The 27,524-nt window shown below is 28.8% G+C and overlaps 4 protein-coding genes across 5 annotated transcripts; 3 read left to right on the top strand and 1 right to left on the bottom strand.

Moving 5' to 3' along the window:
- The first annotated feature begins 4,907 nt into the window (after positions 1-4,907).
- Positions 4,908-7,544, top strand: LOC114417229 (bifunctional epoxide hydrolase 2-like). Its single transcript, XM_028382359.1, has 5 exons — positions 4,908-5,067; positions 5,169-5,383; positions 5,897-6,070; positions 6,308-6,543; positions 7,095-7,544. The coding sequence occupies exons 1-5, from the start codon at positions 4,995-4,997 to the stop codon at positions 7,342-7,344; spliced, it is 948 nt and encodes a 315-aa protein (XP_028238160.1). The 5' UTR covers positions 4,908-4,994; the 3' UTR covers positions 7,345-7,544.
- Positions 7,545-11,236: 3,692 nt separating this feature from the next.
- LOC114417227 (bifunctional epoxide hydrolase 2-like) lies at positions 11,237-14,002 on the top strand. The gene is made up of 5 exons (XM_028382357.1): positions 11,237-11,414; positions 11,509-11,723; positions 12,379-12,549; positions 13,106-13,341; positions 13,460-14,002. Exons 1-5 carry the CDS (start codon positions 11,342-11,344, stop codon positions 13,707-13,709), a joined length of 945 nt encoding a protein of 314 aa, XP_028238158.1. The 5' UTR covers positions 11,237-11,341; the 3' UTR covers positions 13,710-14,002.
- A 187-nt stretch (positions 14,003-14,189) lies between these two features.
- Positions 14,190-16,981, bottom strand: LOC114417224 (GDSL esterase/lipase EXL3-like). 2 transcript variants are annotated; one of them, XM_028382353.1, is made up of 5 exons: positions 16,624-16,981; positions 16,398-16,528; positions 16,022-16,246; positions 15,049-15,304; positions 14,190-14,447 (listed from the first exon to the last, which is right to left on the bottom strand). In XM_028382353.1, the coding sequence occupies exons 1-5, from the start codon at positions 16,904-16,906 to the stop codon at positions 14,254-14,256; spliced, it is 1,089 nt and encodes a 362-aa protein (XP_028238154.1). In that variant the 5' UTR covers positions 16,907-16,981; the 3' UTR covers positions 14,190-14,253. The 2 variants fall into 2 exon arrangements, with proteins under 2 accessions (XP_028238154.1, XP_028238155.1); XM_028382354.1 differs by having other exon boundaries at positions 16,022-16,242; positions 16,454-16,528.
- Positions 16,982-26,858: 9,877 nt separating this feature from the next.
- LOC114417228 (epoxide hydrolase B-like) lies at positions 26,859-27,521 on the top strand (the record flags this gene model as incomplete). Its single annotated transcript, XM_028382358.1, has 2 exons — positions 26,859-27,103; positions 27,222-27,521. Coding segments are annotated over 2 exons (495 nt in total), but the record flags the coding sequence as incomplete, so codon positions are not given.
- Positions 27,522-27,524: the final 3 nt, after the last annotated feature.

Raw genomic sequence — 27,524 nt, 5'->3', positions numbered from 1 at the left:
TGAAAGGTTCCCGTGATGAACATGAATATCCTCTTACCTATAATGGTAGTTGTGATATGAAAAGAATGGTTGATGACTTCAATTGCTGTCATATGATTGGAGTTATGTTTTCATTCTTCATTGTTGCTGAATCAGATTTTTGGGGGTTAATTACGGAAATGGGTAGATTTAAAAAAAAACACCATAATGCTTATTTTTTTAAAAATTACGAAAATGGATAAATAATATTTTGATATACGATTTCACAACAAAAAAATCGTGTATCAAAGCACGATTTTACTTTTCAGAGAACTGAAATCGTATGTTAAAATACGATTTCATTCTTTTCCTTTTTCTAATGGAATCGTATGGTGGGACACCATTTCTATATTTTTTTCTTTTTAAAAAATTGAAATTGTATTGTAGTGCACCATTTCAGTTATGTTTTTTTAAATGAGTTTTATTTTTATGTTAAATTTCTGATTTTTTATTTTTTTTTTTAAAAATAATATATCAAAAATAAAGTGGTATATAGACAAAATTTATAAGTTGAACAATATATAGTAATTAATTATGCTTGAAAGATTAAAAATTACAAAATATTTGATATAATTCATTGCTTATATGGACAATTATCACAATGATGACCTTCATTTTGACACATTGAATATTTCTTCGACCTATTTGAAACTGGTTCATTCATTTCATTATGTATGCGACTAGTAATTGGCTTGCCTGATTTAAAATCATCGCATGTTAGGATCAGGAACAAAATTTAAACCCATATATTAAGACCAGTAATCTTTATTTCCAGGGGAGTGGAAGTGAAGTTCATAAGTCTTATAAATGTTTTGCAACTTGTATACAAGACCAACAAACAAGTCAATAGGTGACAAGATGAACAAACTATAATAATAAGAGAGCAAGGTAGTTCCAATGCCTAAAATTCCCCACAGTCACACCACCATTCATTTAGTTTAACAGTATAGGTCATTGCTCATCGGCCTAATTGGGAATTTACTAGTTCTTTTCACCATTCATCATGGACAAAGATATTTGCATGAAAATTCACAATACATGCAATGATATATATCGAAAATTATACGTTATATATCACTCACGAGTTACCACCTATTGAGAAAGTAAGTATGGAATATGATATAATATAACTTTATATTTTATTACTTAAATATTATATCTAATTATGCATATTTTTTTACATCAGGATGAGCCACAAGTAGAATCGAGTTATCAACCCGTTAGCTCTTCTTGATATATGCCCCCATCATCAATTTCTATTAACAATTCCTGTTATAAAAAAAAACAATATCATGTTAAAATAAATAATTTCTTGAATAATTAAAAAAACATGTTGAAATGGTATGTATATATATGATTTTAAATTTTATTAATAAAAAATTAAAAAAACTAAAATGGTATGTGGATATACAATTTTAATGTAATCACTTTTTTAAAATAAAATCATGCTTTGAAATATGATCTTATTTTTATAATTTTTTAAAATATACCCATTATGATAATTTTTTTTTAAAAAATTACCCCATTATAATACAAGAGCCGATTTGTGATCCTATTGGACATACCGAATCTATTAAAATATGAAAGGAGAAAAAAAAAATAGAGTAATACCGTGTCCATTACAAGTGGAGTTTTCTAAGGTGGATACCCACATAAAGTTAAAACGTTTTAGTCATATAAATATAAAAATATATTCAAAAGCTTATTAATTTTTAAATATTAACAGTAGATAATATCTAAAACATATAAAAATGAAAATTTTACATAAAATATGTTCATAAATCATGGAAGAAGAATACAGAATCTACGTTATGAGTGTAATATTTACAGCAAATGGTGATACAAATTATCTTTACTTGAAATGATATTAACATGCATCTAAATTAGAATATATATATATATATATATATATATATATATATATATATATATATATAAACTAAATAATTACTATTAACAAAAAAATTAATTAATATACACATGATCTTTATCAAGATAAAATAATGGGGTTGTTTCAAACGGTGGGTAACACACTATTACTTATGATGTAGTAATTGATGATAGTTCTAATTCTCTGCAATTGGACAAAATCACAGCTGGTAAGCCAGATCCTATGGGTGACACACAATTAATGCTCGCTTGAATAAGTAGCAAATTTCATAAAATTTTTTTATAGCAAATGCGTTGAAATAAGCATTAAAGTGTGATTAAAAGCTTCTAATGCAATTCTTTGAATAAGTCTATAAGCTTTACTTTAAATATTCTCTAACAAGTACATATGTATATATATAATCTTAAAATATTTTATTTTAATTATAATTATAAAAAAAATAATATATTAATAAAAATATATGAAAATACAATACACTTTTGCCTTTGTTTTTATTTTTTTTTTGCACCCAAGTTAAACTTCGTGTTTGTGTGAGTGTATAAGATAAATAAAATTATGACTGAATCAACATAATAACGAACTTTATATACTGCCACATGAATATTGTGCACTATTACTGCATTAGACTTATAATTAACTTGGAAGTTTATAAATTTTCTTATTTCGAAAAGTTCTGGTCATGGTTATAATGTTTTATAATTATTTTGCAATGTTTTATACTCGATTATTTTAAAAGTTTTTTAATTGAATTATAGTTATATTTATAATAATTGTTTTTATTTATTAGTTTTTATAATTAATTAATTTAATTGCGATTAACGAATACATACATAAACACTTAGCTACCCGCCCAACAAGTACAAAGTACAACTATTAAAACTATTGTTTCATTCCCAAAAAAAACTACTATTTTAAATAAACAACTATTAACACTATTGGCCACTTTTTTTAAGAGAAAACTATTACTGACTCAAAAATATATGTGTAGGTGAAGGTATTTATGTTACCCAAAAGACATTTTTTTATTAACTAAACATTTTATTTGATTATTTGGTAAATAATTTTTTAGTAGTTTTTAAGTATATTTTAACATTATTTTTTTTAATTTATTTCTACTTTTATATTCTTGATATATTTATTTATTTATTCATTATATTTTATTTTAAATAAAATTTTTTTAATTAATAAATTAATTTTTTAATTTTCAACTTTCAATTAAGTAACTTTTTAATTTATAACTAACTTTTCAATTAATTTTATGTGTTTATAAAGACGGATAAAATAGTATCAACCCATGCATAGCTATTGTCATCCCTAATTAGTTGACCGTCCTCTGAATTTTTATCAAATACAGTACATTAAATAGTTAAGGTTGTTGTATACTAATTAATATATAGAAGAGACGTGAAAAAATTATTCTCATGAAGATAGAAATACTTTTTCATAAATAAAAATTTATATATATCATCTTATTAATTATTATGTCACTACTCTTTTATTGTTCCTTCAGGATACATAAATTTTTCCAACCCACAAATTTTGTTCCTCCTCCCAATTAATGTATCCACAATTTAATTTAAGGTTAATTTCATAGAACATATGGGGAGGGGAAGATGGATGTAACGAGAGTTTTCATAATAACAATATTTTAGTAATTATAATATATATTTTCAGAAAAAAATTGAACAAAACATATGTTTTAATTATTCCTATGAATATAAAAATAATCTCAATCAATTTTAATAGTTAACCAAATATATTTTTTAATAATACTCGAGAATAATTTTTGCATGTTATATTTCCAGGATTAAAAAACTTATCCGTAAAAGAAACGCCCCTATCAGGATAGAAATGATCATGAAAGAGTTTAATGATAGTAAATAGGCACCATTATTCATGACAAAATAAATGAAACTAATAGGTTATGATATTTTGTAATTGAAATATTTGATTATTAATTCAATATGAAAATATTTTAAAATTATTATTTTTAACAATTTCTTAAAAAGTGGCTATTTTCGTAAAACAATTAATAAATTCAAACTAGCACAAAGAACATTAATTTAAGAAAATGTTTTGTTTTGATAATGGTAGGGAATTTGATAACTTGCAGGAGTTCTTCTAGCTGTTACCATTGTACACGAAAAAAGTTATTAACATGAGTGACAAAATGCAAATAAAAAGTGATAATCAAAATATACAATATTTTAAAGCATTCAATAATATCAAATCTATAGTTATTAAAGATTAGAAAGAAGAGGTGAAACATGAGTCATAAATAATTTCACAAAATTTTATGAACAATAAAGTTTTTCTCTTTAAGTATTTAACATAATTATAAATCTAAATATTATATTTAAGATCACGGTTAAGTTAAAATAATCGTAAATAGGTTCATCTCATGTTCAATTAATTATTGTAATCTCTCTAATTTTTCAATAAGATCCATTAAAAAACAAAATTCTTTTTTCTTATAATATTAAGTCAATAATTAACTTATAGTATAAATAATATCGAATAATTATAATCGTACATATACTTTCTTCATCTAATTTTCATTTTATTTTTATTCGCAACTTATTATATTTATTATTTTTTCAACCTTTTCTTTTTCCAATCTTTTCTCACTCCACTCCACTCTGTTTGAGTTGGATGTTGATACTCTGCAAATTGCAAAATAGAATGATGGTAGACTTTATTTTTGGAAAGAGTGTTAATTATTTGACACCCATAAATTCTAAATTATATCACCTATCATATTTATTTCTCTTTTCTTTTATCATATTTATACTTGTTTCTTTTTTCTTTCTTTTTCTCTCAAAGATGTTAACTAGCTTTGGTGGTAAAAAAATCTCTTTTTCTTTTGAGAGAAGACAGAAGAGATAGATAAAAAATAGTAATAAATATAAGATGATGTAATAAAAAAAGTGAGATACAAATAAGATGAATGAGAAAGTAGATGCAAAATAATAATAACTCTTACAAAATTTCCTCAACCACACGGTCACATCATGTGACCTTTATATTCGATAGTCTTGTGTTCCTTTTGTTCTCACCCATTTCCTCACTCTTTCACTCTTCTTGTATGATGGAGAAGATCCAGCACAGTGAGGTGGAAGTGAAGGGACTGAAGCTTCACGTGGCAGAGATTGGAAGTGGTCATTCCTTGAAGACACCCTATATATTGGAATATATACTATTTTATAGTCATTTGCATATATCTACTTCTTATTAATGATTTTTGTGTTTGTCTGTGCAGGCTCCAAAACAGTGGTATTCTTGCATGGATTCCCAGAGATCTGGTACACATGGAGGCACCAAATGATTTCTGTGGCAAACGCTGGTTATAGGGCTATTGCCTTTGATTTCAGAGGCTATGGACTTTCTCAGCAACCAGCAGAGCCTGAAAAGGAAACCATGTTTGATCTGGTTCATGAAATTGTAGGCCTTTTGGATGCTTTGAACATCTCCAAGGTAAGGAAGGAGCTAGATATGTTACAGTACATATGTCTCATACATGATGAATTTGTCAACTTTTTATAGGTTTCTAGGATCCAGAATTATATATATGTGGATCAATTCTATAAATTTGAGTAACATGTTAGAGTAACACAAGGAGTTATAAGGTTATAAGGTTGGTTTGATGGTAAAAGAAGGGAGGGTGAGAAATGTCATGAGTTTGATTTCTCTGCTAAAAGAAACTAACAATTAACAACTAATATTTAGCGATAAAAAAAATGTTACAGTAACACTTGTCTCTAATGTAGCTCCATCATGCATGTAACTGAAAGATAATCTAATTTTTATGCAAGTAGGAATAAGGCTGGGTAGTATAATTTCTGTACCTGCATTCATACTTGCAAATTTTATGAATAAACTTGTACTCAGATCATGATTCATTTGATAATTAAGGAAATACCTTACCAACTAAGTTTGAGTCCAATATCCATCCCTAATTGCATATGCAATTTTGATTGTTTATATCAGGCCTTCCTTGTTGGAAAGGATTTTGGTGCCATTCCAGGACATCTTACTACTGCAGTGCACCCAGAAAGAGTAGCTGGTATCATAACTTTAGGCATTCCTTTCATGCTTCCGGGTCCCTCTGCTGTGGAGAGCCACCTTCAGCTTCCCAAAGGGTTTTATATTACTAGATGGCGGGTACATCTGGCACTACAGTTTTTGTTTAGTCTAATTACTCATTTGTTCTCTATATCTGCACAATCTTTATGTTATAGTTCCTACACATACACTTTTTAACTCAATTATAGTCCTTAGTCCTTACACATACACACATACAAGTACAAGTAAAGATTGTACAGGTATAAGGACCAATCTTTTTTATATTCATTGGAATGTTTTAGTAGTAATTATTGATTGATTCCAATTCCAATTCAGGAGCCTGGGAGGGCAGAAGCAGATTTTGGCCGCTTTCCTGTGAAATCAGTGATAAGGAACATCTACACTCTCTTCTCTAAAAGTGAGGTTCCAATAGCAGCTGATGATCAAGAAATCATGGACTTGTTTGACCCATCTATTCCCCTACCTCCTTGGTTCTCCGAGGAAGACCTTGCAACCTATGCATCTTTATATGAAAAATCTGGATTCAGATATGCATTGCAGGTTCCTTACAGGTAAACAGAACAGATTCTCACTTACCCCCATTTAAATTGAAATGCTACTCCAAATGCTTTTATCTTCCCTCAACTTAGGTTATTTCTAGACTATAATATCAATTTAGCCACCCAGTTAGTTTGATTCCTAAATCCTAATATTACAAAATGGTAAGTGTAGTGTCTGATCTTAATAAATTTCAATTAATTTAATGCCTAAAGTTAACATCATCGGTTGGTTTGGTCCATCATATTATCAAATCAATCAATTTAGTCCACAATGTTAGGTACCAAATTATCTTCTACACATTAAAGTTTTGAAACAAATTGATTGATAATAGACTGATAGTTTGATCAAGTACTAGTTGCTTTGAACTGAATTAACTTATAGTTGTCAAAGATTAAATTTGCCTTTTCAAATGTCAAAGGCAAATTTGAAGGATAGAGATTTATTTATGTGAAACCTGGCAGTTTCCAGACACCTTAAAATATAATAAAATAAAATGTTATAAATAGTCTTCAGGGTACAGATTTCTTCAACATTGCATTTGGACTGTTTATGATGCATGCAGGAGTATCAATGCGGATGCTGGCTTAAGTGATGTAAAAGTTACTATTCCATCACTTCTGATCATGGGTGAGAAAGATTATGTGTTCAAGTTTCCAGGCATGGAGGACTATATTCGTAGTGGGGCAGTGAAAAATTTTGTGCCGGACTTGGAAATCGTGTATATTCCAGATGGAAGCCATTTTGTGCATGAACAGATGCCAGAGAAGGTGAACCAGCTCATCATTGAGTTCCTTGACAAACAAAGTATCTGAATCTTTTGCTTTCAGGCTTAAGGCAACTTCCTTGAGGTTTGGTGTAATATCTAGGCGAATAATAAAGTTTGATTCGCGTTATTTTTCTTTGTAACCCTTACAGCTTGTATTATATAAAATTATTTGACATGGAGTAATGAGAGAATCTATTTGCATTATCAAAAGAAAAAAAAAAGAGTCTATTGATAGTGGATGTAAAAGAAAATCTAAATGGTGTTGAAAATTCAAGACTCTAGATACTGCTTAATCTGACAAACGTTGTAATATTCGGTTCTAAACTGGAATTTCACATCAAATATCCGACCAACCTAGCACGTTGTTGAATGAAATGTTGAGTTTAGTCTTTAAACTATGAACAAATATTTAAAATCAGGGTTTTTTAGTGTGATTCGGTCGTGGCATGGTTTGGACATGCCTACAAGAGCCTATACAAATCGTACTTTCACTATTTTATTTTACCTATTTTTGAAGCTCGAATTGAATTTCATCTTTGTTTTTGGTTAAACCTACCCTGTCTAAACCTGCTTGATGAAATTTAGGTTCTATATTTATATTTTAAGCATAAATTAAATTTGAATGTTTTTAACCTGATTCAATCATCGCCGAATATGGACTTAGCATCCAATAACCCGTAAAAAAAGTTTTCACCGAATTGTGCCTCGCTGTAGAAGACCGAATTGAACCTGAGATTTTTTACCCGACCTGCAATAGCCTACAATTGGGTCAAACCAAATCACTTGAGGAAAAGTAGTACTTGGACTTAAATTTTGAGCATGAATTAAATTTGATTTTTTTTTTTTTGGTTTAATCTGATCATGACTTAATTGGTGGTTAGCCTTCAAAATTTCGCAAACAAATAGGTTTCATCATACTTGTGCCTCATTTAAGATGATCGATTTGAATTTGAGTTTTTTCTCAACTTATTATAGTTTGCAACTTGTATCAAGCTAACTTGCTTAAGGAAAATAATAAAACTGACAAGAAGTTCTTAAAACTGGAAACAGATACAAACTGAAACTATAGGCAAAAAAAATGAAAGTTGGTTCTGTTTGTAAGATTACTTGAAATATTATTAAATATTTAACTTTAATAAGCACGAATTAACTTTAGTTGTTCAAATTAACGTTATAATTTGATTTCTTTTCGTGTGTACAATGACAATAACAATGTTTGAATCTATAATCTTGTGCAAATATCTATAACCTTACATTTGGACTGTTTATGATCCACGCAGGAATATCAATGTGGATACTGGCTTAAATGATGAAAAGATTATAATTCTAGCACTTTTAGTCATGGGTGAGAAAGATTATGTGTTCAACTTTCCAGCCATCGATGAGTACTTTATATATCAGAAATGGGGTAGTGAAGAATTTTGTGCCAGATTTAGAAATCGTGTGTATTTTAGAATGAAGTCATTTTGTGCATGAACAAGTGCCAAAGGTGAACCAAATAATTGTTTAGTTTCTTGACAAACGAAGTATCTGAAATCTGAAAGTTGCTTTGAGGCTAAAAACAACTTCCTTGAGGTTTGGTGTATAATTTCTAGGCGAATAATGTTTGACTTCACGTTATTTTTTCTTTATTCACGTTAATTTCTAGGCAAACAAAGTGGTGAGGAGACAAAAGAGATATTTTAATGGAGATGGGGCAGGATCAATTTAGTTTGAAAAATTGTATTCTAAAAGTAGATTAATAATCAAAGGAGTCTAATTTAATTGGTTAAATATATTGTACAAATTATTTTAAATTTTTTAATCTTGTCTTCGATTCTTACGAAAATAAAATAAAATTAGTCATCGAGCAATTCAGATGCCAAACATATGACATAGTTCATCAAATCGTGGGTCTTCTGGATTCCTTAAGCATCAGCAAGGTAAGAAGATAGATATGTAAATATATGTTACAGTACACATGTTGTTAGAATTTAGGTTAAGGCCTAATTTCATCCTATAAAACAGACTTATAAGATGAGTATTCCTGCTTAATTATATTTAATTTGACCATATGAGCACTAGTGCACGTAAGATGTCCATCACATGTCTTGTGAATTGGTCACTCTTCTTGTGTGTGAATTAAAATGTTATAAGATGAGTACTTTACCCACGTACCAATGACATTTTCCTGGTTCCTTAAAACATTAAAATGTTATTATTCATAAATAATCATAGTCTTCCGGTTACAGATTTCTATTCACTATAACATAATTTTTGAACTATATCCGAGGTGAGGTACTGAAAAATTTTGTGCCAGACTTGGAAGTCTTATGTATACCAGAAGGATACCATTCTGTGCATGAACATACTCCTGAGAAGGGGAACCGGCTCATCATTGAGTTCCTTGATAAACAAACTATTTGATTCTGTTCTATGGCTGAAAGCATGTTTCCTTAAAGGTTTGTGTGAATTCTAATTGACAAACGTTGTAATATATATACAGCTTTGAAACTTTCATTCATCAAAGAGGTATATTCTGTATTGAAGTCTGAAAATTCACATCAAATAAAAGCTGAAACTGTGTAGTGAGTTTGATGGCGACTACAATTTATGAAAGAAAAAAAAAACACCATTGGTTGATGATATAAAAAGAGAAGCATAAACAAAATGTTGACCACTTAACAGTTTTAGGCCCAACCGAAACTTATTGACCTCTGGAAAGCCTTATGATCTTGCAAAAGCTTAGGAGAACCAAAGACTGCATATGGAAAATTTTCAAAAATAAAGAAAACAACAGTATTCTCATATCCTTCCTCTGATCATGTCCTTGCATGATGTACGATACAATGCTTTTATTAGCTAAAATTTATCAAAAATTATAAAATCACAATGAAAGATTCCCTAAAAAAAAGTAAGACTGGCAAAATTTTATGATTTCTAGTAAATTTTAATAAATAAAAAGCATTAGAAAGCCTGTGTTGGAGAATTTGCATCAGAATTTATTATGCCCAAAATGAACTACTGTTCCTTAAAAGTTAAAGAAGAATCAAAGGAAATTAGTGAAGATTTGCTTGATGATCATGATAAGATACGATTTAAAAGTAGAATAAAATAAGAATATAATAAAGTAATAGAAAGATTTGTAAGGATATAACATTACTCATTTTGCATATATTAGAAGAAATTTGCATTTTAGTGTCAACCAAAATTCGACACTAAAACACGAAAATGGATGATAAATAGACATTTATCATGGGTTGAGCTTGTGTACATGTTTCTGCCTTTTTGGGTCAACACTGCCTCCTAATGTTGGCCAAAAAATGAATTCTAACCTGTAAGTCAAATTAAAAAAAAAATAGGTTGAGTCTACATTTATCGTCCATACAATAGTTGCTAAACCAATACTAATAGCGTTTATGTGGTCGATACTAATAGTGTCGGCTACCTATTTGACGCTACAAGTGTAACCACTTAAATCAACACCCCAATCCAAATCTTTTGCTACAACTTGTATCCCTACCTGTGCTAACCATTACGAAATGAAACATAAAGTAATAAACTTTTGTAGTACTTCTGATTTTCACTAGTGGAAAAACAGCATTTCAGGACTCTTTCATTATGCTGCTTAATTTTTTTTTATTTTTTATTTTGATATACAAATGTTAAATTTGTTAGAACATTTGTTTTTGTTAGTACATAGGAGTTAAAGTCTCTATCTTTATTCTCCTCTTTCCTTATTCCTTAACCATCCAATCCATATTATATCTCCTATGCTGCTTAATCTGACAAACATTGCAATATCCGCCTATGCGGTTCTGAAACGTCCAGCTGAGTACATTATATAATAAAATCTGCAACTTCACATCAAATAACTCTACCATTGATTTAAACAGAAGAGGACAAAAGACATATTAAATTCATTGTTATTTTAACATAGAACGTTATTTTAAACCATACAAAGTGTTAAAAAATTTCGTCCATAACAACTCAGTCACTGGATTTGACCTTTGATATTCACAACTTCTCTTCCCTTTGATCTTACCCTTACCGTCTCTTCTTGTATGATGGAGAAGATCCAGCACAGTGAGGTGGAAGTGAAGGGACTGAAGCTGCACGTGGCAGAGATTGGAAGTGGTCATTCCTTGAAGACACCCTATTATAATACTGTTTTGATATGTTAGTAGTCATTTGCATCAAAATCAGGTTAATGATCTTTTTGTTTGTGCAGGCTCCAAGGCAGTTGTATTCTTGCATGGATTCCCAGAGATCTGGTACACATGGAGGCACCAAATGATTTCTGTGGCAAACGCTGGTTATAGGGCTATTGCCTTTGATTTCAGAGGCTATGGACTATCTGAGCAACCAGTGGAGCCAGAGAAGGAAACCATGTTTGACCTTGTTCCTGAAGTCGTGGGTCTTTTAGATGCTATAAACATCAGCAAGGTAAGGAACAAGATTGGTGAACAGTGAGTGACTGAGGTCTAAAGTAAATTTTAATAAAAAAATATTTTTTACTTTAAATAAGAGTTATATATCAAGTCTTTTTGTCATATGTGGAGTTTTTTTATCTATGAGACTTTTTTCTTTAAAAAAATTAATAGTGAATGAATTTTTGTTAGTGAGCCTAAAACTTGTACGTTGTTTTAGTGCATGTTTGGATTGAAATTATAAATGTGGTGCGCGTATTTTAATATAAATCCATCGGATAAAAACAAAATGAAATAAAAAGGAATGGTCTTGATCCTTTGATAAAATCACTTTTGCCTCAAAAGTACTTTTTCACCTGAAAACTAAACATGTACTTAGCCTTAGGCCGACTTGTAAGGAGACTGATATGCTACAGTATATAAGTCTTGTGAATTTTTGTTAGTATGTGTGAAATAAACCATTATGAAATGTATGGCGAAAATTTCTGTATCCAAATTATGAACTTCAGTTCAGATCTTCAATATGCAGCCCCATGCAGTACAATGACAAAACACAAAAACAGAAACTAGGGGATGAAATTATGCTTTAACTTGTTCTAAACAGAACCCCTGACTTAGGTGAAAAACTTAACTAATTGCATACACAATTTCAATTGTTTGTATCATATCAGGCTTTCCTTGTTGGCAAGGACTTCGGTGCCATCCCAGGATATCTTACAGCTGCCGTGCACCCAGAAAGAGTAGCTGCTGTCATAACTTTAGGCATTCCTTTTATTCTTCCTGGTCCCTCTGCTGTCCAAAACCACCACCTACCCAAAGGCTTCTACATTACTAGGTGGCAGGTACAAATTTAATCTGCTATCATAATTTTTACAATATCATTTATTTACAAATCAAATCATAGTAAGTTAGTATAACTATTGTGTGATTTTATTTGTATTTTTGGTCTTTCAAATATCACAATTATGCCAATGTAGTCCTTGAGTATCTTAAATGTGTAAATTTAGTCATCTAACTTCTAATTGTGCCAATTGAATCCCTCAATATCACAATTGTACGATTTTAGTCTGTTAAGAATATATATTATTTCATATATTTTAACAAGAATGATGAAAGTCTATTTAAAACAAGGGACTAAAGTTATATAATTGTGATAATTGATTCAATTGAAACTTGAGGGACTAAAATTACATAATTTTTGCAATATCTGGACCTAGTTGGCACAATTAAAAGTTAAAACTTGGAAGACTGAGATCACACTATTGCGGTGCAATTAAGCCATAACTATTTTAAAACTCATACTAAGCATGATTTCTGATTTATTGAAAGCGTAAAACATTTTTTTTATATTCCTTTCCAATTTCTTAGCCGTTATTGTTGTCAATTTTGAATTTTCAGGAACCTGGGAGGGCAGAAGCAGATTTTGGCCGCTTTCCCGTGAAATCAGTGATAAGAAACATCTACACTCTCTTCTCTAAAAGTGAGATTCCAATAGCAGCAGATGATCAAGAAATCATGGACTTGTTTGACCCATCTACTCCCCTACCACCTTGGTTCTCTGAGGAAGACCTTTCAACCTATGCATCGTTATATGAAAAATCTGGATTCAGATATGCATTGCAGGTTCCATACAGGTAAACAGACATGGCAATGGCATTTTCCTGCTTCCTTAAAAAATGACATTTTTATTATTTATAAATAGTCTTTGGACTACAGTTTTTCTATAACATTATATATGGACTATTTATGCAGGAGTGCTAAGGTGGAAACTGGCTTAAGTGACGTGAAAGTTACTGTTCCAGCACTTCTTATCGTGGGTGAGCAAGATTATTTCTTAAAGTTTCCCGGCATGGAAGACTATATCCGAAAAGGGGTAGTCAAAAATTTTGTGCCTAACTTGGAAACCGTATATATTCCAGAAGGAAGCCATTTTATGCATGAACAAGTTCCAGAGAAGGTGAACCAGCTCATCATTGAGTTCCTCGACAAACAAAGTATCTGATTCTGTTCTACAGCTGAAAGCTTGTTTGCTTTTTTGGTTTAAATATATTTTTTTGGTTGTAATTTAATTTTTTTTTATTTTCATCTTTGGAAATATTTTTTCTTTTCGTTTTAATCCTTATAAAATATGTTTGTTTTATTTTTTATTCCTAAAATACTTTAGATAACGCTTTGATTAGTTCAAAAATGTATTTAAGTCTATTTTTTTAAGCTTTGTGTAAATTCTGCTGGACAAACTTTGTAATAAACAGGCACAAGTCTGAAAATACCAGTTCATGAAGTGGTACATTCTGTAATGGTGTATGGAGTTTCATATCAAATAAAAGTTGAAGCTGTGTAGCACTGCTTATAAAATCGAACCAGTAATTGATCCAATGAAAGCATTGGTTCACAGTTTCTTATCAAATCAAAAGTTGAAGCTGTGTAACAATGAAGCTGTGTCCGTTTGAAAAACCATTTTATAATTTTTAAGTATATTGTGTGAGCATTGCATGTAATTATTATAATTTTTATTTATTATTGATAGTTTTACAATGAAACTGGCATTAGAAGAAGTCCTTGATTTTGTGATCAAGCACCTGAGTGCAAACTACATTATAGGCTGCTTCTGTAGGATGGAAACTGTCCCAGAATATGTAGTTTGAGGTGTTTGAACATATGAGCAAGGTGAAATGGTTGCACAACGGGCCTACTTCCAATTTTCCAGTGCCACAGCATCCTTGGTCCATTACTTCAAAACCTAAACCATGACAATGAGCAAATGAATCAGACAAACAAAATTCTACTAAGCAAAAACTTCAGGAATTAATAACCAGTCAAGAAGTTTCATGAGAATCCTAGTCCATTGTTGCTTAATTGGCATTTAATTTCTAATTTGTAGGTACTGGGAAGAGGATGATGAAACTAAGTGTAAGACAGAAAACCCAACAGTTATATGAACCAGTGTTGCTAAATGGCAGTGCCATAACTGCCATGGCAGAATGACGTGGTGGATTTTTTTCCAACCGCCATAGGCAATTTGTGAAGAAAGGCCTGCCATGGGGGTGTCATAGGCCACAATGGCGTGGTTATATGGTAGAATTTCAGCCTTCCACTATATTCCGTCATTCGCCATTGATAACACTCATATGAACATGCAAATGAATTTTCTAATTAGTTACTAATTTTCTTTTATATGAAAAGTCTCTGAATGTAATGTCAATTTTATATTTTGTGTTGAATCAATGGCATCAACAGTCGGTGTATATAGGTTAAATATTCAAAAAGGTATAACTATACATTGAGCTAGCTACTTTGTAAATGGTATATAATGGTAATAGATGTGTCTGATTAGTGATTACCATATTTAGCTGGGTTTTGAATCAAATTTAGTACTGGGTTGTAAAGGTCAAGGTAGACAAATCTAGCCTCTTGAAACTGTTTCTTAAGAGCATCCATTTGGGATGAGAGCTTGCTGTTGAAGAGCACTGCAGCCTCGTTTTCAAAATCTGAACATGCTCTAAATATGCCTCCGTGAAGTGTTCTCTGTGAGGGCACACACCCTAGAACCGGTAAACCAACTACTCCAATCCTTCTAGCTCCTAGTCCATAAAGTTCCTACATTCAGTTAATTTTTGTTAGTTTTTTTATGTAAAAACATCATGCAAAGATATTTGATATGCAATTAGTTCTAAGAAATGACGCTCTATACAAAAGTCTAAACCAAAATGTCCATTTGTGCTTGTGGTTCACATAAATACACACATAAATATTTGTTAGGATTTGTCCACTCTTAGTGCTTAAGTAGGCCTCACAGATAGTTGTGACTAAGGGGATAGATCGCGTTGTGGCCCATGTGTGTGGGCCTAGGTCGTCCTTCTAGAGTCAATGTTCTAAAGTCAAGTCTATTGCCTTATTAGTGTCATTGCATTGAAGATAATTTTCACTTTAAGGTGTTTGTATGAGCCTCAAAGTTAGGTCCTTCAAAGGTGTTTTGATGGGTTAAAGGAGGTCCGGAGGAGGGTGTTCATAAACTATGCTTAGCCTCAATTTCTAATCAGTGTACTACTTTTTTGGTGTTTAATTAGTAGAATTGTCATGCCATGGGTTTTGACCCAATAAAACAAAATGGTACAATTGGCTGTTTAGCATCCTCTCAACAGAAAAAGGCCAATTGCCAACTACAACTACGGACTAACGACAATGTCATTTTTCTTTGAGCTCAGTGTTGGGGTAACAGCTACATGTGCTATGATTGAAAAGTTATCACTTAGACCATAGATTAGTTCTTTGAAGTCGGTTAACTTTCTCTTTTGGTCGTTTAATAGAACATACCTGCAAGAAGTTTGTGGCTTGTGAAGCCATTAAGTCTGTGTATGCTTGAATGTCATATTCTCCTCCTCTAACAAAGTAAGTATTGGTAATGTCATTACTTCCTGTGCACAAGATGTATATGCTTTTTGATATTATTGTTGCCGTTCTGTTTTCTCCAACTATTTCCATTATCTTGTTTTTGTACTCCCGGAACGTGTCCAGTTGATCTGACAATGACAATGCTGACTTGCATGACATACGATAAAGAAAGTAAAATTATGGTTAGTTTTTAGATATGCTAAGGAAAATTATATATATATATATATATATATATATATATATATATATATATATATATATATGAATGTAAGGTTTTAGCTAGGGACAGTTAATTTAATGCTATTTTAGAAGTTAGAGGATCATATCCACTAGCACCAGATGCAAAGCTTACACCTGTGAGGAGATCTTGAGGTTGCAATTTTGGATCAAGATAAGGTGGCAAAAGCTCCTTGACTCCAAATTTTGCAGCTGAAAAAACCCAAATGAAATTTGTTAAGAAATTGAATAAGACCATGTTCATTCTATTATGTATATGAACATGGTGCAATGATTTTTGTCTGTACCTATGATGTCTGATGGGGTTAAACCATTGCTGAACCTCCCAGTTGGTTGATTTCCTCCACCAAAATCTCTACCATATGGTAGAAAATTGCATTTTGCTATGGTGGTGATGTAGTTATTGTTACCCGTATCCACTATAGAGTCCCCAAACACAATCACTGCTGGGATACTTTCATAGTTTGGTAGACTCACCGAACTAACATGAAGAGAGATTATAACTATGGCAAAAGACCAAGGAATGACTTGAGGAAATTGAGAAAGAAGCTTTTCAAAGAGAATTTTCATGTTTACATGATCCTTATTGTAAATAATTAGTGTTCAGTGATTATATATTATTCGTCGGAAAGCCTACATGATCTTTGAGTGAAAGATCCCCTCAATTAATTATCTTTTCATTTCAAACTTAAAACTTTTTAATAGATATGAGTGGGATATCACTCATACTAACTACAACATGTTAGTAATTAATAAATAATATATAAATACATATAATAATTTATTTCTTAATTTTTATGTTTAATATTTTGATTACTATTATATTTAATAAATATAGTTTTAATATACTAGTATTTTGAAAATTTTAATATAGTATTTAATGTTTTTGGACAGTTTACTTTACTTATAATATATTATTTATGATATTTATTGCATATAATATATAATATATTATGAATAAATAATACATTTATTGATAGTATTTTTTTTACTCGTTCAGTAGTATAACACTACCTTCTACTTAGATATAAGCTTTTTTATTAATTTTTTTTATTTTTTTATCATATTATTTGTATGAATTATTTTTTTAAAAAAAATATCATGATTACTTTACAATAAATTCTAAATCATTAATATAAATTTATTCTATTTCTTATAAGGATTAAGGATTAGAGAAGAAAGCTAGGGCACATTAATTAATTAAGTAGAAAATAATTAAATGAAAAGAGTAAGCTGATGAGTCTGAAAAAAAAATTTAAAGAAAATTTTAGGAAAATAATATTAATGGTTAATAAATTTAATGTTATTAACTAAATTAATTATTTTAAAAAATCAAATTAGTTAAAACACTCTTATATTTAATAGCGGAAGCAGTAACAACAACAAAAATGAAAACTACATCTTAATATGTAGTGTTCCAACTATATAGTAGACAACAAGTGATGCAGAAAAAAGGACATTACAGAAGGATGATCAAAATGGTTATTCAAAGAATGCGTCACAAAAAACATGTTGAATGTTGAAACACATACGCAATATAGTATAATATTAACACATACGCAATATATAAAAGGAGAAGAGTGGGGTATTTTGAAATATAAAAGGAGATGAATGTGGGTAGTTTTGGAAAAAAAATCAATTCATGAAGAATACGTTCCGTTATGTTATTTGTCATTTTTTAAGCATATTACACTATGTATAGAAGAATGTCTTTATGTCATTCTTTAAAGTTTACTTTGTTATCAACTTTTTTATACGTTTCTTTTGTTATTTAAATGACTTTATTACTCATTCTATAATATAGGATTTTGATTTAAAAAAAAACTAAAAGTTATCCTTAATTGATAGCTAACGTACAGATTGCTCATTATGCACAATGTATAATATAACCTGTGACAGTAGCTTGAGTTTGTAGATATCAAGAGTTTTTTCCTACTTTCATATTTTCTCTCTTTCTTTCCTCTATTTTTTCTTTCTTTTCTGTGTTGTTCTACACATTTTTTGTGAGGTTTACCAAAATTTTGCTTCTAGGGCAATAGTTATTACCATGATGCAACATTTCTTTATTCTTTTTTACAATTTCTCCTTCCTATATTTCTAACATGATTTTGTTTTTTTAGTTGTCAAATTAAATAATTGTGATGATTTTCTCTTTAAAAAAATCACCAAAGGAATACAGGAGATAAATTATTATATGATATTTTTGTGAATACACAGAGATTATATAAATGATGAAATGTATATATCTACTTTTAATTATTAAAAAATAACGGTTGCATGTTTATTTATGTTGGATATTTCTTATAAAAAAATATTCATTCTAAGATAATTCGTTATGAATTATCCTAGAATATGAATCGCTAAATGTACTTTGTTTTTTTTGTTGTTGTTATGTTGTAGAGAAAAGAAATGAAAAAAAGAGGCAGATACGTACTGAAGAACAAAAGTCATGGTGGAAGACTACAACTCCTATTTGTCTATTTTTCCATTCTCCTCAATCTATCAAACACTTTCTCTATCATTTTAATGTGCAGAAAAAAATGGCATGTAACTATTGAAGTGCAAAAATGACTATACACGGATTCACAATGGCTTTTAAGAAGCACTTCATAAACCAGACTCCACTTCTTTTGTTTTTTTTGCTATTCATTTTTTTGGTCTCTTTCATCTCCTTTTTCATTTCCTTAGCCTTTATTCTCGATCAAAAGTTTAGGACAAATTTAAGTCTCCAATAAATTTAAATGATAAATTAATGAAATACTTTATTCTCTTGAGTGATAACGATTAATTATGAGTATATTTTGGGGTTAAATTATATAAGAATTTTTAATGTTTTTCTTTTAATTTTTATAAGAATTTGTAATATTTTTTTTAAAATTTTTTTTAATAAATAATTATTAAATTAAAATTATTTATGTGTTTGTGTCACGAATATTACTGATAAATTTATGATGCTTAATAAATAAAATAAAGCTAAAAAAACCTGATAATTTAAAAAGACAAACTAATTAAGAAGAACAGATTAATTAAGAATACATTACCAATTCATCAACACTTAGCTCTCTTTTTATATATAAAATGGGGTGAAAATCAAGTTATATTTTTGTAAAATTATTTCTTTTATTTTCATGCAATAATTTTATTCAGCCGACTTAATTAGGAGTATAATGTTCTTATTAATTAGATTATGTCTATAATTTTTTATGAAAATTTTAAATTATTCAATATTTCATTAAATAAATTAAATTTAACGTATAATGTACTTTGAAAAATTGTAAGTAAATGTTTATCATATTATCTCATAATATTTGAAAAATTGAATATCATTAATTTGTAAATAAAATTTTAATTTAATAGCATTATGACTAATCAGTTTGAAATCAATAAATAACTTAACGATTATGAAAGCATGGTTAATATAAATAATTAAATTTCCTTAATTATTATTTAATATTTGTTAGTTTAAAATTTATGTTTTTCTGCTCGGTAACCTTAGACAACATTGAAATGCATTTATTTGATAAAGTAACATGTGATTATGATTAAATTAATTTCCTAGGTTACAACTTTTTTCCTAGGCTTTGTTTCACGGACAATATGTTTTCCATGCTAATCAAATAATATTCTCATACATAACTCATTTCCTAGCATACATATTGTAATTGTTTTCCTCTATCTTTCCATTCTCATGTAAAGAGTTGAGAATCTTACATTCCCATTAAAATATTTAAAATAATTTATCATTTTTTTCTTATTTAACTTCATTTATTTATTTAATATTTTATTTTAAAATTAAATTAAATTTAAAAACATTCCCGAGAATTATAAGTATGCACCAACATTTTTTTATGCATTAATAACATTATCAGAAATATTATTCTCGGAACTATAATCAAATTCATGAAACAAAAGCCTCTTAATTTGAAATGAATGTAAAAGATTTTGACATGAGAGTCAAGGTTTGACATGATATTAATATATGACATACCTCTAAATAAATAGATTATGTTTTATTCTTATATTATAATAAAAAAATTATTATATTAAAAATAATAGTATAAAAATTATATCATTGACAAAAAAAGTTTTTTTGTCAATAAATATATATCAACAGAATTTACCTAAACTCTTTTTTATTAGTACTAATAATAAAAATATTTCATATTTTTCTAATTAAAATTTCTAAAAAATTGATTTCCAAATTATAATTATGATTTTTATTTATTATTAAAAATATGTGGATATAATTATTTTTTGGCATAATTAAACATAGATACAATTAGAATTATAACAACTATCGAAATAATTTTATCATAGAATTAAATAATAATGTTTAATAAAATTTAATAGAATGATATCAAATTATGGATGGCTACTTAATCTTATGGGTTTCTATTTAAGAAAAAAAAATTAAATACATTAGGTATGCATGTTTCCAAATTTTTAATAATAAAATTGGTCTATCTAGATATATTATTCTGTACCATGCATTTTTTTTATCTAATTATTTAATAATTATTATCATATTATTATTTTTATTTTCCTAATCTTTAATATTAATTTATGGTTTCAAATTCACATGGAAATATAACATTGAAACTTCAATATTTTTGCTATCAGAAAAATATTACAATGAATGTTTTTATTTTGATAAACTTTAAAATATATTTCATTACATATTCATATATATATAATATCATGTATTATACATCATGTTGTTATTAATATTACTCACCATGCTTTACATAAATATTGCAATAAAATAAATTTAATTCACAAATGCTTTATTTACATCGTGTATTAATTACACTTTATTTATTTAATTCATCAAATTTACTATATTGAATTATTTTTTATTTATATTTTTCATTAGGTGTTTTGGGCATGTGATAAATAATTGAAGAAATACATATTTATTTCAAAAAATTTACAATCATTCAGGGGGAAAAACTATGTTTATTTTATGATGGGACCTCTTTGAAATGTTTTAATTTGAAATTATAATATGTTTTATTTACAATATATGCTCTTAATACCAATGCATGTTTTCTTTCTTATAATACAATGAGTTATCATTATTCTTTATAATACTTTTATCATAGTTTTAATTTTAATGGATATATATAGTGTTATGAAATCCAGTTTGGCATGGCCGGTCAGATTGAGACTCGATGGTCTGATTGGATCGATTTTACTATTGAATTATTTATGCATGTGGCTCTAGATGATTCGGACAAACTTGGCGACTCGGTCCGGTTTTACAAACCCAGATTGGGTTATGCACGCAAAAAAAAAATGGACCTCCTCTGTAATGTCATTTTGATGTCTCATTATTATTAATTGTTATTTTGCATATTTTAGAATGGATGAACTTTTCTAAATCAAATAATTTTAGTTATATACTTATATATAATAGATACATATATAATTTTAAATTTTTAATATATACTAGATTAAATCGAGCCAATTACTGGTCCATCGGTTGGATCACTAACCCATCACCTCTACCATGTTAATGATCGGACTGGTTTTATAACACTGGATTTATATCATAAGGATTTGAAAAAACTTTATAAATTTATAAGATTTGAAAGGATTTTATGAATTTTTAAAAACACATCCAAAATTACAAGAGATAGTGAAAGAAACAATAAGAAATGATGAGGTTTGGATAAAAAAATCAATATAATTAATTTTTTTAATCTTTTAATAACTAAATTGATTCTAGTTTTATGTCCTCTTATACTAACTATTCTTGCAATAACATCTTCTCATTCTCACTTTTGGATTTAAACAATAGATTTTAAAATTATACGTTGGTTTCTGATTTTTTTAATTACAACAATTATTTCACGAAAAATCTAATGACATGTTTAAATGGGGTGCAATAATAAACATATACCAGAACGGAATAGTGAGGGTGAACAATTTGTAGGAAGATTAATAATGTGACACCCTTTATCTCATACATATATGTACTAATAATAAAAGGAACAAGAATTTAGAATTAATTATTTTTTTTAAAATACATTTAAATACAAGTGTTTCAAAAGGATAAAAGGTTCACATTTGCTTTTCCAACATCATAATAAAACTTGTCCAAATAAATAATAAATCATCTTGACTCAAAACAAGGTTGTCCAAGACTTCATGCAATTAATATAGAAACCTACTCCAATGTCATATCTTATCAGAGTATTATGTTCTTGTGTCCTCTAGCATGAGGTTCTTCAAGTTGTCCACCTAATCATCTACTCCCATGAACATAAGGTTTGAGATCATCATAGGATCCAAACACAAATAGCATACAGGGACTGAGTTATCACATTCTTAGTTAATAGAGAAATAAGACAACTAGATATACATATCATATAAATGAGATATAACTTACTTAAATATAACTCACGTAATTCCACCACTTTATCATTTAAAATTCACTTTTCAATCATCAATCACATTACACATGAATCAAACAATCCGATCAAGACATAATAACACATCAATTTCATAATAAATAATTAGCGGGTGTTATGCAACAATTATGCTAAAACTCAAGCCTATATACAATCTTGTACCATGTCAGTGAAAAACCACCCCGAGACACTTAGGAGTACATAACAAGACACACCATAAATGGGCATGGTTATCAAACTCTCGAGTTAACTTACTAATTCTTACGAGTTTACGAGTTCACTTGTCCTCTGCGAGTTGACTCTTGAGTAAACTCTTTTTTTTTGTAGATTCTAGGCAAACTCTATAAACTCTAAATAAACTCGGTAGACTCTCGAGTTTATCACCAAGTCAACGAGTTAGCAAGTTAAAAAAATTAAACCAAAATGTAAGTCATTTTTTATTGTTTTTTGTCTGTTTAGCATTCAACAGACTTTCATTTAGTGTGTTATTCTCAAATACAAAATTCTCACCTTTAATAATATCAAACCCTTGTTCTCTAATAACATCAAACTCTCGATGAGAATGATCTACCACTATTATAACATCTGCAAGTTATTATCTAGTAGTGATGTATTATTATTATACTTGGTTATTTAAATATTCTAAACTTTATGATTGACTGTTTTGCTTTATTATATTGTTGAAATGTTTAATTAGTAAGTTATTTATAGATATTTTGTTATTATTTTTATATGAAGTAGACTCTTATGAGTCTACGAGTTGTGTCTACGAGTCGAGTCTATAGAACTCTTACGAGTCTGCGTAAACTCTCGAGTTTGATAACCTTGCAAATGGGTATATCAGGTCACTCTCACTAAGTAAAATCATAGGGAGACTAGTTAGGGTCACGCTGTTTTGCAATAATGCTCCAACCATGTGGGATCAACACAAGCTTAAAGTAGCACTCAAACCAGGTGTATTTACCCCCAAGGCCTACACTCCGAAGAGTCCGTCAGGATCTCTCCCTCCTGATTTAGGTCCAACCCCTAAAATAATATTTGCATGCAGACACCGCTCATGAATTATACAATACTCACGACCTCCCACCTGTGTTTTACACACGTTCAACATAATTGCACTATAATTTAACACTGGTTCCTAAATTAAAAACCTACATTTTTCCTTTAACATTGCGCATAAAAAATTTTCTCAAGATAAACACTGGTCAGGTTATTGTACAATTCACAACTCACGACACAAGTAATGTTACATCAAGTATTAACCACAAACTTATTCATAACTAAAACTCATGTTCACAATTTCACATCTCTTAATATCACAATCCACCATCACATGTTTACATGTATATCACAAATTAACACATGTTCAACTTTTCAATTGTACTAAATTCAATAACAATATTATAATCTCAAAGCAACATGTTATTTCATAATTTATCACAAGTTCAATTTATAGACACTGCTTATGAATTATACAATACCCACGACCTCACACTTGTGTTTTGAACACGTTCAACACAATTGCGCTACAATTTAACACTGGTTCCTAAATATAAAACCTACATTTTTCCTTTAATATTATGTATCAACACTTTTCTCAAGATAAACACTGGTCGGATTATTATATAATTCACAACTCACAACACAAGTAATGTCAAATCAAGTGCTAATCACACACTTACTCACAACTAAAACTTATGTTCACAATTTCACATGTCATTATGTCACAATCAACCATATCATGTTTCACATATATCTCACAAATTGACACATTTCACTTTACACTACTCAATCTTCATAACAATTTTATAATCTCATTTAATAATTTATCACGCTTCATAACTCATATACACATCACACAAAAATAATATTTGCATGACATAACATATATATATAGTAAATCAATCTACATTATTTTTAATCAAAAGAGTTTCTATAATAATTAATTTAAGGTTACATCAAAAGAAATTACTAGTAGCCATTAACCTTACAACTTTCTTCAATTTATTATTTTAATATTACTATATATATATATATATATATATATATATATATATATATATATATATATATATATATATATATATATATATATATATATATAACATGTTGATCGTCATCGTGAGAAAATTAGAACAAGATAATAATTTGTATAAAATAAGTCATTTAGAATATAATGCATATTAATAAAAAGAACTTAATTTTTTAAGTGTTCACACTCAACATAAGAACACATCAATTTCACAACAACTTCTCATTTTGACATCAATTGGTTTCTCAAACATATATAATTCACAGTTATAAATGTGAGGATAGAATCGAAATGTGCAGAAACACCTCAAAACTCATTTTAGTTGATACTTTAAGGATCTCTACACATGTTTTCATTACTTCCCAATTGTGAATAACTCATCTCTTACTTCTAAGCGGGGTCACGTGTATATTGTGACAACAATAGCGGCATTTCTAACAGTTTTCTGAGATTCTTCAAGTTTTTCCTATGGTGGTATGCGGGAAAAAGAGAGAATTTTGGGAGGAGAGAAGAGAAAACGAAATTGAGAGAAAGAGGAGACGTGAAGCTTTATCGTCAGTCTCAAACTTGGCCTAGTCTCTATTACTCAAAACCTATCATTTACTTTATCTATTTTATTTTTATTATTTTATAAAAAGAAACTCTATTTTATTGTCTATCAAATGAATAAATAAAACATTCTTTTATTTTCTCTCAAATCATTATTTTAATTAATAAAGTCATTTCTCCTTATTTATTTAATTATAAAAACCTCATCATTTTTTCTAAAAACTATTTATTTATAAATAATAATCCCTTATAAATTAGTTTACAAAAAATGAAATGTTACAACTGAGTTATGCAAATGACAAAATTAAGGGTGACAATCACGAAAATATTGCGTTGAGTAGGTGATGTACATAATCATTATAAGAAAAATATGATTAACCTTAATATATAAGATAAATATTAAGTTAATTTAGAAAACAACGGAAAAGTGTGTAGAGAGAAGGAGTATATTTGATATTTTTTTATTCTAAAAGAATAAGAGAAATATATATGACACACGCATCTTGAAAAATATTAAAGAGAAAAGATGATATATGTGATAAGAGAAAATAAAGTCTAATAATCAATAGAAAAAAAAAGAGTTTAGTAAAATCTCAAGGGTTTGAATAAGATTGTTTGATAGGTGTTTTATACTAAAAAGTTTGATAAATTTATTGAAATCCTTCTTAAAAACTAATTCTTCGAAATGTATACATTTTTTAATATCAAAAGATTTTTTATGTTATAAAAAAATTTACTTGAATAACATTGAATTTTTTTGCCCTCTTTGAAATTTTTTAAAAGTATTAATTTAATACTACAAAACTTGTTTATATCATTTAAAATCCTAATTGAATAGCACAAGACTTTTTTTTTTTTATAAAAACAATAGGAGATAAAAGCCGGTTATTCAATACCTAAATTTTGATAAAAAATATAACATTGATATAAGATTTTTCTTTTAAAAAAAATTACTGTTGACTTTATAATTAAAAAAGTTAAGAGAAAAAAATTAATTGTACAATAATTAAAATTTAAAGAAGTATATTATTCAATTTTAAATCAGATTTTTTATCGAATAAAAAAATCAGACTTCATTAAAATAATTGAATAATAATCTATTATTTTTTAAATTTTAGAAAGAAAAAAATTGGGGGAGGGGGCCTTTTCCCCTGTACCTCATTAGTCATCTAACTTCTACTTGTGTCAATTGAATCTCTCAATATCACAATATGATATTAGTCTACTAGGAATATATATTATTTCATATATTTTAACAAATAATCTATTTAAGAGAAGTGACTAAAGTTATACAATTGTGATAATTGACTCAATTGAAATTAAGGGACTAAAATCACATAATTTTTGCGATGGACCTAATTGGCACAATTAAAAGTTAAAACTTAGACTGAGATCACACTATTGCGGTGCAATTAAGCCATAACTATTTTAAAACTCATACTATTCATGATTTCTGATTTATTGAAAGCGTAAAACATTTTTTTTATATTCCTTTCCAATTTCTTAGCCGTAATTGTTGTCAATTTTGAATTTTCTGGAACCTGGGAGGGCAGAAGCAGATTTTGGTCGTTTTCCTGTGAAATCAGTGATAAGAAACATCTACACTCTCTTCTCTAGAAGTGAGATTCCAATAGCAGCAGATGATCAAGAAATCATGGACTTGTTTGACCCATCTACTCCCCTACCTCCTTGGTTCTCTGAGGAAGACCTTTCAACCTATGCATCGTTATATGAAAAATCTGGATTCAGATATGCATTGCAGGTTCCATACAGGTAAACAAACATGGCAATGACATTTTCCTGCTTCCTTAAAGAATGAAATTTTTATTATTTATAAATAGTCTTTGGACTACAGTTTTTCTATAACATCATATATGGACTATTTATGCAGGAGTGCTAAGGTGGAAACTGGCTTAAGTGACGTGAAAGTTACTGTTCCAGCACTTCTTATCGTGGGTGAGCAAGATTATTTCTTAAAGTTTCCCGGCATGGAAAACTATATCCGAAAAGGGGTAGTGAAAAATTTTGTGCCTAACTTGGAAACCGTATATATTCCAGAAGGAAGCCATTTTATGCATGAACAAATTCCAGAGAAGGTGAACCAGCTCATCATTGAGTTCCTTGACAAACAAAGTATCTGATTCTGTTCTACAGCTGAAAGCTTGTTTGCTTTTTTGGCTTAAATATATTTTTC

Source organism: Glycine soja, chromosome 6 (genome assembly GCF_004193775.1).
Source record: "Glycine soja cultivar W05 chromosome 6, ASM419377v2, whole genome shotgun sequence".
NCBI classification, from domain to species: domain Eukaryota; kingdom Viridiplantae; phylum Streptophyta; class Magnoliopsida; order Fabales; family Fabaceae; genus Glycine; species Glycine soja.
Note: the sequence above shows the minus strand (reverse complement) of the source record. Positions and strands in the feature narration are given on the sequence as shown.